This window comes from Macrobrachium rosenbergii, chromosome 4, assembly GCF_040412425.1.
Source record: "Macrobrachium rosenbergii isolate ZJJX-2024 chromosome 4, ASM4041242v1, whole genome shotgun sequence".
Lineage (NCBI taxonomy): Eukaryota > Metazoa > Arthropoda > Malacostraca > Decapoda > Palaemonidae > Macrobrachium > Macrobrachium rosenbergii.
This window is the reverse complement of record NC_089744.1, coordinates 63939382-63952669: the sequence shown is the minus strand read 5'-3', so window position 1 is coordinate 63952669 and position 13288 is coordinate 63939382. Positions and strand designations below refer to the sequence as shown.

The 13288-nt window shown below is 41.0% G+C and overlaps 1 protein-coding gene across 2 annotated transcripts in view; it reads right to left on the bottom strand.

Annotated features, from left to right (window-relative positions):
• LOC136835112 (ileal sodium/bile acid cotransporter-like) overlaps window positions 1–13288 on the bottom strand; it is a 113276-nt gene that overhangs the window by 13260 nt on the left and 86728 nt on the right. For both annotated transcript variants that reach the window (XM_067098286.1, XM_067098280.1), the window contains exons 4-5: window positions 12991–13204; window positions 6698–6865 (exon numbers count right to left, since the gene is read on the bottom strand). In XM_067098286.1, the coding sequence (XP_066954387.1) occupies window positions 6698–6865; window positions 12991–13204 (382 nt within the window). The remainder of the gene's footprint in view (window positions 1–6697; window positions 6866–12990; window positions 13205–13288) is intronic.

Genomic DNA, 13288 nt, shown 5'->3' with positions numbered 1-13288 from the left:
AGCAACCGCTGTGACGTTCGAGGAGGAGCAACTCTTCCAAGTCCTAACGAAGTCCCTATTGGCATGGATTTCAGGCGGACTTGTTTGACTTTATGGTAGCGCGAATGAATTGCTGCAAATTCATCTTCACCAACGCTACCATCAGACATGAGCCTAATAAGCTCATGAAAAGTTCCTTCTTGGGGGCTAATATCTTCCCGGAAGAAGAAGTCAACACTGTCCTGGCGGAGGCAACCAGGGCAAATCAGAGTCTGCACTCCCGCTGGGGAATCCCCACCTTTAAGCGGAAGACCCCCGAGTCTGGCGGCCCTCAGAGTAGACCTGGTAAGCGATACAGGAGGCACAGGAGACAACACCAGCAGGCTGTTGTCCAGGCTGTACCTGTCTCGACAGTTTGCCAGCCTTCTACCTCGAAGGCCCAACCCCAACAGTTCGTGCTGGTGCAGCCAGCTCAACACCCTCTTGCTGCTCCTTTCTTCGTGACGTCTCCGGTATTTAACCCTTCTTATGAGGGCCAGGGGTCGTTTCGGGGTCTTAATAGGAGCGCAAGGGGAACTAGAGCGAGAGCCTCCTTCAGAGGCAAGGCTGCCTCGCGACCCCTCTCCCGGGGAAGAGGAGGCCGCGGTAGAGGAGGCAAGCCTGCTCCCTCCCAGTGAGACCAATCAGGTGGGCGGCAGACTTTATCTGTTCAGGGACCGGTGGACCTTCAGTCCATGGGCCCACAGTATAGTCTCCAAAGGTTTGGGCTGGAGCTGGATCAAAGGACCTCCCCTTTGACCAGATTTCATCAACCGTCTTCCAAAGCTCTGCAGGACTTTGCGACGGAATTACTCCTAAAGAGGGCCATAAAGAAAGTGAGACACCTGAAATTTCAAGGCAGGCTGTTCAGTGTTCCCAAGAAAAACTCCAGTCAACAAAGAGTAATCCTGGATCTGTCGCGTCTCAATCTTTGTATACAATGCGACAAATTTCGCATGCTTACAATCACGCAGGTGCGGACTCTACTTCCTCGTGGAGCCGTCACCATCTCTATAGATCTTTCAGACACATATTATCACGTCCCGATTGCGCGGAACTTCTCTCCCTTCCTAGGTTTCAGACTGGGGAAACAGGCCTACTCGTTCCGGGTCATGCCATTCGGGCTCAACATAGCACCCAGAATCTTTACGAAGCTGGCGGAAACAGTAGTACAACAGTTACGGTCCCGGGGGATATCGCTAGCCGCATACCTGGACGATTGGATAATTTGGGCATCCAACGTCGAGGAGTGCCGGAGAGCTACGGCCATAGTGATCGAGTTTCTGGAATCCTTAGGCTTTCAGATAAACAGGGCGAAGTCCCGCCTAACTCCGGAGGCTCGATTTCAGTGGCTAGGCATCCAGTGGGACCTGGTTTCACACAAACTGTCTATTCCACCAGCCAAACGAAGGGAGATAGCCAAAGCCACCAGGCAATTCCTCAAAAACAGGAAAGCCTCTCGCAGAACGCAAGAAAGAATCTTGGGTTCTCTTCAATTCGCATCTGTAACAGATCTGCTCCTAAAAACAAAGCTGAAAGACATAAACAGAGTGTGGCGAAGACGAGCCAATATCAAACTCCGGGACAAGGTGTCATTAGTTCCTCAAGTACTAAGGAAAAGACTCCGGCCGTGGTCCACAGTCAAGGGTCTCTCAAAGTCAGTTCCCCTTCAATTCCCCCCTCCAGCTCTAATAATCCACACAGACGCTTCGTTAAGCGGCTGGGGAGGATACTCACCAAAAGAAAAGGTACAGGGTACATGGTCCACAATGTTCCGTCAGTTCCATATAAACATTTTGGAAGCGATGGCAGTGTTTCTAACCCTGAAAAAACTTCGCCCCGCCAACCAGGTTCATATCAGGCTGGTGTTGGACAGCGGTAGTAGTACATTGCATAAACAGAGGGGTTCCAAATCAAGCCAGATAAACCAAGTGATGATAGCCATCTTCTCACTAGCGGAGAAACATGGCTGGCACCTGTCAGCTACCCATCTAGCAGGGGTCCGGAATGTTATTGCAGACTCCCTGTCCAGAACAACTCCGCTGGAGTCAGAATGGTCCCTGGACAAGGCTTCTTTCGAATGGATCCGCCGTCAGGTTCCGGGCCTTCAGGTGGACTTGTTTGCCACAGAGAGCAATCACAAACTCCCTTGTTATGTTGCTCTCAACCTGGACCCTCAAGCTCACGCCACGGATGCAATGTCCATAGACTGGAACAATTGGCAGAAAATATATCTGTTTCCGCCAATAAACCTACTGATGCCGGTGTTGCACAAGCTCAGGCCATTCGAAGGCCAAGTGGCCTTGGTAGCTCCCAACTGGCCGAAGAGCAATTGGTTCCCTCTTCTTCTGGAGCTCAAGTTACAATGTCATCAAATACCCAAGCCACAGCTGACTCAAATAGTGCAAACAAGGACTGTGTCAGCTTCCTCAAAAATTCTGAATGCCCTGGCTTTATGGACTTTATGAAATTCGCCGCTCAGAGAGGGGCGGATATTGATCCCATTAATACTCTGTTTCTTGAATCAGATAAAAGAGATTCTACCCTCGGACAGTATGATTCAGCAGTTAAAAAGTTGGCATCCTTTTTAAAGGAATCTGAAGCCCAAATCATGACCGCCAATTTGGCAATATCATTCTTCAGGTCACTGTTTGAAAAGGGTCTGGCTCCGGCCACCATAACCACAGCAAAATCAGCTTTGAAAAGGGTGTTTTTGCATGGCTTTAAGATTGATTTAACAGATTCATACTTTTCATCCATTCCTAGGGCATGCGCCCGTTTGCGACCAGTGACCCGTCCACATACGGTTTCCTGGTTCCTTAATGATGTTCTAAAATTAGCCTCAGAAATTAATAATGATCAATGTTCTTATTTAAATCTGTTAAGGAAGACCTTGTTCTTAATTAGTCTAGCTTCAGGTGCCAGAATTTCAGAACTGTCTGCTCTCTCTAGAGGTGTCAATCACGTAGATTTCCTCCCGTCAGGAGAAGTTCTGCTTTCCCCAGATCAAAGATTCTTAGCAAAAAACGAAGACCCTCAGGATAGGTGGTCCCCCTGGAAGGTTGTCCCTCTTCCACAAGACCTGTCCTTATGCCCAGTCGCTACCTTGAGGGCCTACTTACAAAGAACTTCTCAGTGTTTGTCTGGTCCTCTTTTTATCAGGGAAAAAGGTGGAACACTTTCTTTAAAGGCTATCAGACAACAAATCCTGTACTTTATTAAGCAAGCTAACCCGGATTCAGTCCCTAAGGTTCATGATATCCGAGCGGTGGCTACCTATACTAATTATTTTCATAATATGAATTTCGCTGAGCTGAAGAAGTACACGGGTTGGAAATCTCCATCAGTGTTTAAACGCCACTATCTGAAATCACTGGAAGCTCTGAAATTCCCTGCAGTGGCTGTAAGGAGCATTATCCCTCCACCTTAGATTAACCTTTAATCCCTATCCTTTCCCCCCCGCCCGCCTGCCTCGTTTATTTGCCCTGCCATTTTCTCAAGGACCAGACATACCTCACAGCCTGGCTCCTAATATTATAATGTACAATCTTGCGGTGTTAGTTTTAAGTGTGTGATATGTTATACTTACTGTGTGATTTAGTTTTAAGGCCGGAGGTACCCTTATATGTTTTGTCATTTATTTAGTGTCAGTACCTCGCCACTATAGTATTAATAATGTATATAGTTGATTCTCATGTCCTTTATTATAGTATAAATTATATCCCTAGTCATAACTCAGTTGTTCTGCTATAACTATAGTATTTAATTATATTTTGGGGATAATTAAAATTATTTTTAATAATGGTGTTTTTATACATGATCACCTAAATGTTTGTCACTTTTAGACTTTCACCAAGACTTGGTATGATTCTCTGTTATGATTTCACTGGCTGACACAGGGACGAGCTCAGAAAAGGGATTTTGACAAAGGAAAAATCTATTTCTGAGGGAGGCCCTGTGTCACCCGGTGACCCCCCCAAGATCTAGGTTTCCCTCCCCGAGTAGGTATACCAAGCTTGTGGGAGGGTGCTAGCCTGGAATGAGTACAGATGGCGCTGGGGTCGTCGGTTGGCGGGCGGGTGAGTGTGGGCGTTGGATAGGCTCCCCACATTCCGGGGTTTTGTCATTGGGATATCTTCAGAGTGCGGTCCTGTGGCAGTGACAACAATCACTCACCCTTACCTATACCGACGTCTATTTCATTATAGATGATCGATCTGGGGGTAGTAACCCCAGCATTCCTGATAGCTTTTTTCTCTGGTATATTTAGTAAAGAATTTACCTAGAAATATGTGCTGGATGGATGTTTCACCGGGTGACACAGGGCCTCCCTCAGAAATAGATTTTTCCTTTGTCAAAATCCCTTTATAGTGATCTCAGTGTCATCAGCCTGTGTGTGTGCTATGTGTCTCTCTCTTTTCTCTCTTTGCTGGCTTGCACACGTGTGTTTAATTGTTTATAGAGAAATGTACATGAAGGCGGATGGCATGAAAACTGTTGACCTCTTCTTCTTCAGTTGAAAAACACATGCACACAAACACAAAGAAAAAGGTTTTAGGGAAATCCTTTTGCGAATTCTTGCGCTCACAGTCAGCATAATTATCTGAATCCTTTTGGGAGTAGATAGGGTCTCCATAGCTTCTGACAGTTTATGACTAAAGCATATACTTGAGTACATGCACGTGCATCCTGTATATATCGGGAGAAGATCAAGATCGTTTTGGATGACGGTAATGTTACGTCAAAGAATTATTTTTCTTCCGGTCAACATGCGAGTCAACTCCTTTGTATGCCGACCTGTATCACTTATTGAAATGCATATAAAATAAAAAAAATCATAGGATCTATAAATCATAACAAATTAAATTAGATATTAATGCTGTTAACAGTGTTCGAAATAGTACGTACAGCCTTCATGCACATATCTGAACGTGATTTACAAATGACGTGAACACAAGCAATTTGCAATTTCTTTACCATAGTGTTCGTCCATGTATACAATTGATGATACATTAGTTCATCATTTTCGAGACGAATAAGCATAAAAGATTCAACCAAGTTATTAATAATGCATATGATTCTATGTCAGTGTCCATAAGCGATCTAAAAGAGGGAATCTTTACAATTACTGTAATAGGAATCCCGTTTGGGTTGACATGTAGGCATACACGAGAATATAGCAGTTCATATGAGGTAGAAGTGTCTCGTAAAATGTGGCTGTGTTGCATTTAGTGCATATTATGTTTTCTGGCTATTAATGATTGTTCTTCTGAAGACACTCGAAAGCAAAGAAAACTCGTTGGGTATTCAATACAGTATTTTGATCTTTGACAATATATTGAATAAACTTGCAAGTAAGGATGCTTAATGATAATAATGAAAATTATAACATATTAGGATCAGAATGCCGATTAACTTTACGCAAATTCTTGAAAGTGCTTCAGTCTAGCACTACAAATCTCATACAGTATTCATTGTCAGTTCAAAGTGCGCAGTGATAACTTGCGAAAGAAAAGTTAACGAAACGTTAACGAAACATAAGATAAAAGTAATTTTTCATCTGTCTGGCGCAATCTAATTCTGATGACGGTTTTTGGTTTTTGGTAAAAAAAATTAAAAGAGACCTAAAAAACATCAAGCACCTCTTTCATTTGCACCAGCGAAAATTTTACGCCGGACAGTATCGTGGATTAAAGATTGACGTATACCTTTAAAATGAAAAACAGTTTGATGTAAGTCAAGGGATGATAACAATAAGGAATGAGAATAAAATATCATGGTGAAGCCACTTTTTAAATATTTTAAGTAATTCTCCATTAACATTAATGCAATAGGAATCCTAACTGAATAGCTTTATAGGGGTGTGGATATTTTTTTGTATTAATTGTTGTGGCCAACAGGAAGTTAAGAATGGCAAGATGAACATGCTATAAAACTTGCTTGCAAAACTGTTGCTTTAAAGAGATGTGGGTAATTTGATTGACAATAGAGAACGATTACAAATGTATTGGAAGAGCATTAAATTAATTTTTTATCAGCCACCAGATTGAGCTTTAAACGTGAGATTGAAGATATTTTGGCGATATATTTTTGTAAACACTTCGCGTATTAAACATTTAAGAAAAATAAATTCATAAATCTGCCGTGGAAGTAGGTATGGCAGCCTGACAGCATGAAACCCCCATACGTTTCCGTCTACAATCTCTGTAGCTAAGAGTTGAAAGAGTATTAGAGATGGGATTTATAAAGCGCTTTAAGTTCAATGAAAGGAGAATATTTCACGAATAGTTTTGAGGATATTCTTGTAGCCACGATTTTACGTCGAGATATTATTTTTAAATCCTGTAACCTGAGAACTAGAATTATCTGATTCCTTCTTGGCTGATGATATTTGTTCACAGTCGGCTAATTGTCTGCTTGTCTAGTACCATATCTCTCCGCACTTCCATGTATGTAGTGCTGCTCAGTGGTCTAGTTAAACTGAGATATACTTAATTTGTTACTTTACATTATGATACCTCCTGTTTATGCCTTCGTCTGAATACAACTCTACACTAGCTCCGTGTTTTAAAGAAGACCAAAGCTGGTGATTGATAAAAGTAAGGAAAAGCTACATGTAACCATTAATAAGGTGAAACACCTCACGTGCCCTAAGGTTATGGCAGTAAATGTACTTTACCTGACAGAGGAGTTTTGCTAAGCCATATGCTAGGAGGAAACCAGTGACTGGCAGCAAGATGGCTGCTGTGTAGACAAAAAGGGAGGCCTTCACGAAAATATCCCGGTATACGAGCAACCAGAAAGTGGCTCCCGACGCAACACCGACAAATCCAATATTGCTTGCAATCTGTTGAAGATTATGAACAAGAACAGTCTTCGGCTTACAGAGGGTAGCTTGCATGACTGTATTGTTATTATCGTTTCAGAACCACTGTTAGATTCCCCTTTGAAATTATAAACAGACAGTACATGGGGAATTTTCCTGCTGTGAAAAGAGAAAAGATACAAAATTATTAACTTATAGAAGTAAGTGGGAACTGTTGTATACCGATAAAGACTAGGTTTGGCCTTCAAAGCATGGCAACGGATACACTCAAGGCGGAAAGAACCACTGCAGCAACTGAATTGATTTGAAGGTTTCAACTGTGCTCAAAGCCTCATGGAAGTCACAACACTTAAACAATTTTAAGTCCAAATTTACTCTCCATAAAGAATAAAGGGATAGATTTTATATTTTTGCTTCTTACATTTTGACTTTTGTTTCTCTCATTTTGATATGCTCATCATTTCTTCCTTCAGTCCTGTTTTGTACAGCTGTTGTAAGTCTCAGTTCCCTATTTGTGGCAGAGGACTGGTATCGAATGTCAAATCAAGCTGCTTTATGCTGGGTAAACCTCATAATACCCAGTGTTTACAGAGCTTGGATTGCGTATTAGTCTTTGTACCACATCCTTCCGTGGGTTTGTCTTCGAGTGCACCCGGGCACACTTTCCAATGTCTTTATTTACCCAAAGCACTTATTTGTTTCTAGATGCTGTTATTTATATGTTCATTTATTATGCCTATTTTCTTTACAGTTTTTTTTTGCTGAGACTTTGTTTATCCAGCAATGAATCATGCAAGCCATGAATATTATTATTATTATTATTATTATTATTATTATTATTATTATTATTATTATTATTATTATTAACAGATTTACAAGGGCATTATTTCCTTAGCAGTGTACTAAAGATTGATCATTATCTTCATTATCATTTTTACACCCGATTTTCACCTCGCAAGGATAGATAAAAAATAAGCTCTCTCTGCCAGCTTTTGTGCTTTGCACTTTCTTCCTGAATTTGTACATAGTCCAACTTAGTACAACTACTTTCATATCTACTCTACAGTTCAACTTTTCTGATTAACTGCTCTTCATCCTTCTGTATTGATAATGACCACTGTTTTTTTTTTCAGCTGTTAGTACATATCTCAGCAGCATCTTCATTACTTCAGCCATAAATCTTAGCATTTTACAGTCGTACCTCTTCAGAATTTTCTTCATTTTGGGTGTAAGTGTACTGTGTCCATCTTTGTGCTGCCTAAAGTTGACTTTGTTTCCTTATCGGAAACTTAAATTTACCAATGGTCTAGCAATCATTTCCTGCTTTGTCCAGATTGTTGCAGTTCCCTTTCTTACTCTCCTCTCAGTACCTGCTTCTCAGAAAGGATCTTATCAATGTGATCCTCCTCACTCTCTTCCCCAGTTGCTGTTATTATGCATTTTGGCATATGAAGTCCTTTACTTCATTTATGATTTGTGGTTCTGTAATCCTAAGCAACAGTTCAACCTACTTCTCTTCCTCCTTATCATCATGGTCACTCATCTAAAAAATGTTCTCTGCTTTTCCAGTCACCTTAATTTAAATTTAACCTGTTTGATCTACCTTGAGTGTCAAAATTCTTCTCTCCGTTTCATCTTTTCTTTTAAACATTTCACTAACCTCTTCCTCTAATTTTCCTCTTGTTAATTTTCTGACATGAAGCCATTGTGACACTTGTCGAATTCATTAATGTTCTCAGCCTTGTCTCCAGCTCCTTGATTATTTTCGTTGTAAGCCAGGCTGTTTTACTTATATGATTTTCGCAATACTGTACATTTCATCGCTGTGTCCTTTTTATAATATTTTCAGCATGATATTTTCCCAGTCTGTTGGCTTCAACTCTGCTTCAACTCTTCCTTAATCAGAGTAGTATATATTCTGGTCAGGTCATCACTGACTGATTATCCAAAAGCTTTAGCAAATATTTTAGTTTTCTTGATGGTGCTGTGGCTTCACATGTCACGTTCTGAATGGCTCTCCCAGCTTCTTAAGATGTTACATTTTTTGCTAGTTCCTTTGTTGTGTCATCACCCACAGAATATTGCCTCCATCGTCCCACTATCATACCTTTTTAGCTATAATTTCTCTATTTCCATCTTTCATATGGTTAGCATTTTCCCATCCTTCCCTTCCATTTTTATTCGCTACTTTGTTGAGATTTAACCTTCCTCCTTTTCTCCCTGCAAACCTCTTTATTCCTTTCCCTGCTTGTTTTCTGCCTGAGCTTGAAAGCTGTCTGCTAATCTAATGCTTCCTTTCTGGGATATATGGCTAAGTTAGAATAGCAGTCCCTGCAGATGCATTTCTTCTTCTTCTCAGCTTAATCCCTAGTCGAGGTTGCTGTTTTTTTTTTTTTATTCTTTTCCAGGTGTTTCTATCTTGCGTCTTCCTTTCGTCTATTCCTTTGTCTCTCATGTCGTCTTGAAAGCAGTCTAGCCTTCTGCTCTTAGTCGTTCCTCTCCTTCGTGCCCCTAGCGCTCCCATTTCCATGATCTTTTCTGCAGTCTGTTGTAACATGTCGCTTATCGTATAACGTGGCAGTAGCCTCACCATATCTCCTCCTCATCAGGCGCCCAGACCGTCTGTCTCGACTCCTGCTTTCTTTGGCTCTTCAATGCATTTACATCAATATATTCATGCATACGGTAACGAAGTGATTGAAAAGGCATCGTAAAGTAGATAAGAAACTGTTGTATTACAGATATCTGTCAACAGGTTATTAGTGTTATCAACAATATTAACATCAGAGTTAATGTAACAGTATTTTTCCTTGAGGAATAAATGTAAATTTTTTATACATATCTGCTTGGAGTTTCGTGCAAGTACTTGTTTGCTTCCTTATTAGGATATGTGTGTTTACTTTGATATTCTTCTCTCTCTCTCTCTCTCTCTCTCTCTCTCTCTCTCTCTCTCTCTCTCTCTCTCTCTCTCTCTCTTTTGTCCCTTTTATCCCTCTTTGTCTTGTTTTCATGGCCTTTAATACGCCTGCGATGTTTGTCATTATTACAGTCTTTTGAAAACAGTTCTTAAGGATTAATGCATATCCTAATAATACTTTTGTTAAGTATTCAGAACAGCAGTGTTTGTCCTAAAGTCAGATACTGATATGCAGTAAATGTGAGACGTTCCAAATGTCTTTTATTCCTCACACCGTTGGACTATGGAACAGTCTCCCTGAGGATGTTGTGCAATTTAAAGCCTCAAAAGTTAAAGCAAAGACACAATTCGTTACTATTATCATACAACTCAGTACAGTATTTCTCTCCTTTCTATATATCCTCTTATCATCTGTAATTTATTTCAAACGAAAACCATATTCTTTGGAAGCTTGAATTTCAAGTCAGTGGCCCCTGTAGACTCGTTCCTTATGAATTCGGTTCATCTTCTGAATAATAATAATAATAATAATAATAATAATATTATTATTATTATTATTATTATTATTATTATTATTATTATTATTATTATTATTATTAGGGAGGAGACCTTCTCTGAGGGCAGTTGCATTAAAAATTATAGCTGTTTCCACGGCATGTAATTTATACAGAGTCTTCTCTTTTCTTCTTATTATCTTTTTTTCCTCAGCCTGTAGCGGGTAAATCAGGTTTCCCAAGGGCATACAAAGATTTCTGTTTTCTTAGGTTTATTTCCTCTGACGTTTCAAACGCGCTCTGGCGTTTATTTTCAAAGACTGAATGAAGTAGCACGCAGGTTACAAGGGTATTTATAGCAAGCAGGGGTGGGGCAGTGGGTGTACAGTTGCCAGGTCGGTTATTCAGCTGCGTTTTTGTTGGTCACGGGTTGGTGACAAAGTCGGTCCCGGAGGCGTTGAGACCTTCTGGGCCTAATTGCTATTGGAATTTGGGAGTGGCTGTTATCTGGGATTATAGGTTGTTCAGGTAATCTGCCTATTGTGGCCAGTGCTGGCTCTCTTTCTCTTTCTTCTTCTCTTCCTCTTTCCATCACACCTCCTTTCTCTCTCTTTCTCGTTGGTGTCTGGCGTCGGCTGATTTCTTAAATTTCTCTGTATGATGGTAGGGTGAAATTCGGCGTCCTTCACCATGCTGATGTTCGGCTTTTTTTCTAAAATATGTAGGGCTTCGAGAAACCGTAGGCATCGGCGGTCCGTTGCTTGGTCTACGATTTTGGTGTTCTTTACAAGTTCTTCTATTTTGGGCCTTCTTTGATGATTTTGCACATAATGATTAAAAATAGCCCCTTCTTGGAGGTGACAGGAGAGGCACTTGGAGAGTTTGGTAGTGGTCTTCCCGATATATGAGTGGTGGCATCTTTCCACAGGGCATGTAAATTCGTAGATAACACTATTTCTCTTCAAAGACGTTTCTGGGGACTGTAGGTTGTTTTTAGGCAATAACTAGCTTATTTCCATATTTTTATAGTATATTATCAGGTTACTTTTGTTATCTTCTGCAGTAGGGGTTGCATTTTCGTTTATTATTTTTCTGAGGGCCTTCTCATCTTCTACATCATTTTGGTGCATGTAGTTCCTGTAATATAGTTTTATGGACTTAATATGGTTGTTTTCAGTGCCCATCATGCTTTCCTGGTGCCACTTATTTATAGACTCAGGTTCGTTCAACCATGTGATTAGAGAAATTGTTGTTAATGAGTATTTGTGCTGAATTTTCTATCTCTTCCGTAGTTCCTTTCCACGTGGAACAGTGTGAGAGGGCGTGACGGACGAAGGCTTCAAACACAGAGTTTTTACACCTGTCCAGGCAGTCACTGGACCCATTAAAGCATAGACCCAGGTTCGTGGGTTTCTTGTATACTGTGGTGGTATAACCCGTTGGGGTCTGCTGTAATCGAAAGTCCAGAAAGGGAAGGGCACCGTCAACACTGCGTTCGCATGTGAGACGGAGGACGGAACATTCTAAGTGTCATCAATATACCTGTAGTATTGGAGGGGGCAGGGGATCTTACTGAAGACCCCTCATCTACAACGCTCATGTAGAAATTGGCAAATAGGACCACTAAATGGGATCCCATCGCCACGCCGTCAATCTAGCAGTAAATATGTCCTCTGTGAAGGGGGCCTTCTTAGTACATGTTTCAAGAAGGGCTTTTAGGGCTTCTTCAGGGATGTTCATGTAACCCCTACTGCAGAAGATGGCAAAATTAACCTGATAATATACTATAAAAATAGGAAAATAAGCTAGTTATTGCCTAAAAGCAACCTACACCCCCAGAAATGCTTTGAAGAGAAATAGTGTCATCTATGAATTTACATGCCCTGTGGAAAGATGGCACCACTCATATATTGGGGTGACCACTGCCAAACTTTCTAAGTGTCTCTCCTGTCACCTCCAAGAAGGGGCTATTTTTAAACATGACGCACAAAATCATCAAAGAAGGCCCGAAAGAGAAGAACTTATTAAGAACACCAAAATCATAGACCAAGCAACGGACCACTGATGCCCACGGCTTCTCTAAGCCCTACATATTTCAGAAAAAAAAAGCCGAACACCAACATGGTGAAGGAAACTGAATTTCTTCCTACCATCATTCGGAGAAATTTAAGAAACCAGCCGACGCCAGACACCGACGAGAGAGAGAGAGAGAAACAGAGAGAGAAAAAAAAGTGACAATGAGAGAGAGAGAGAGGTGTGATAGAAAGAGAAAGAAGAAGAAAGAGAAAGAGAGCCAGCACCAGCCACAGAAGACAGATTACCTGAACAACCTATAATCCCGGATAACAGCCACTCCCAAATTCCAATAGCGAGTAGGCCCAGAAGGTCTCAATGCCTCCGGGACCGACTTTGTCACCAACCCACTTGCTATAAATACCCTAATAACCTGTGTGCCATTTCATTCAATCTTTGAAAATAAACGCCAGAGCGCGTTTGAAACATCAGAGGAAATAAGCCTATGAAAACAGAATCTTCGTATGTCCTTGAGATAATAAGAAGAAAAGAGAAGACTGTATAAATTAAATGCTGGGTAAACAGCTATAATAATAATAACAATAATAATAATAATAATAATACTGTAATAATAATTCTTCTTCTTCTTCTTCTATAATAATAATAATAATACTAACGCATAAGTGAAAACTAGTTATATGAAAAAACGAAGACAAACTCACCTTCGTGATGATGCTGGCAGTTTTTTTGTGAAAGTGTCTGATGAACATACCGACGATGACAGAGCCCATGACGAAAGCCAAGGACTTGGCGATACTGCGGAAGGGGACGACGATGGTATCGTCGCCTTTGGTGAGCCAGTGACCCGCGTAGAGCCAGAGATTGAAGGGCATCCCAACGAAGGCCATGACAGAGGAACATGTCGTCATCGTGACACTGGAATTGAACAGGGCATATTAAGAGTCAGTCTTTGAATTCCTTTGTCAGGTAAAACAGGTCCCTCATGAAATGAGAACATGA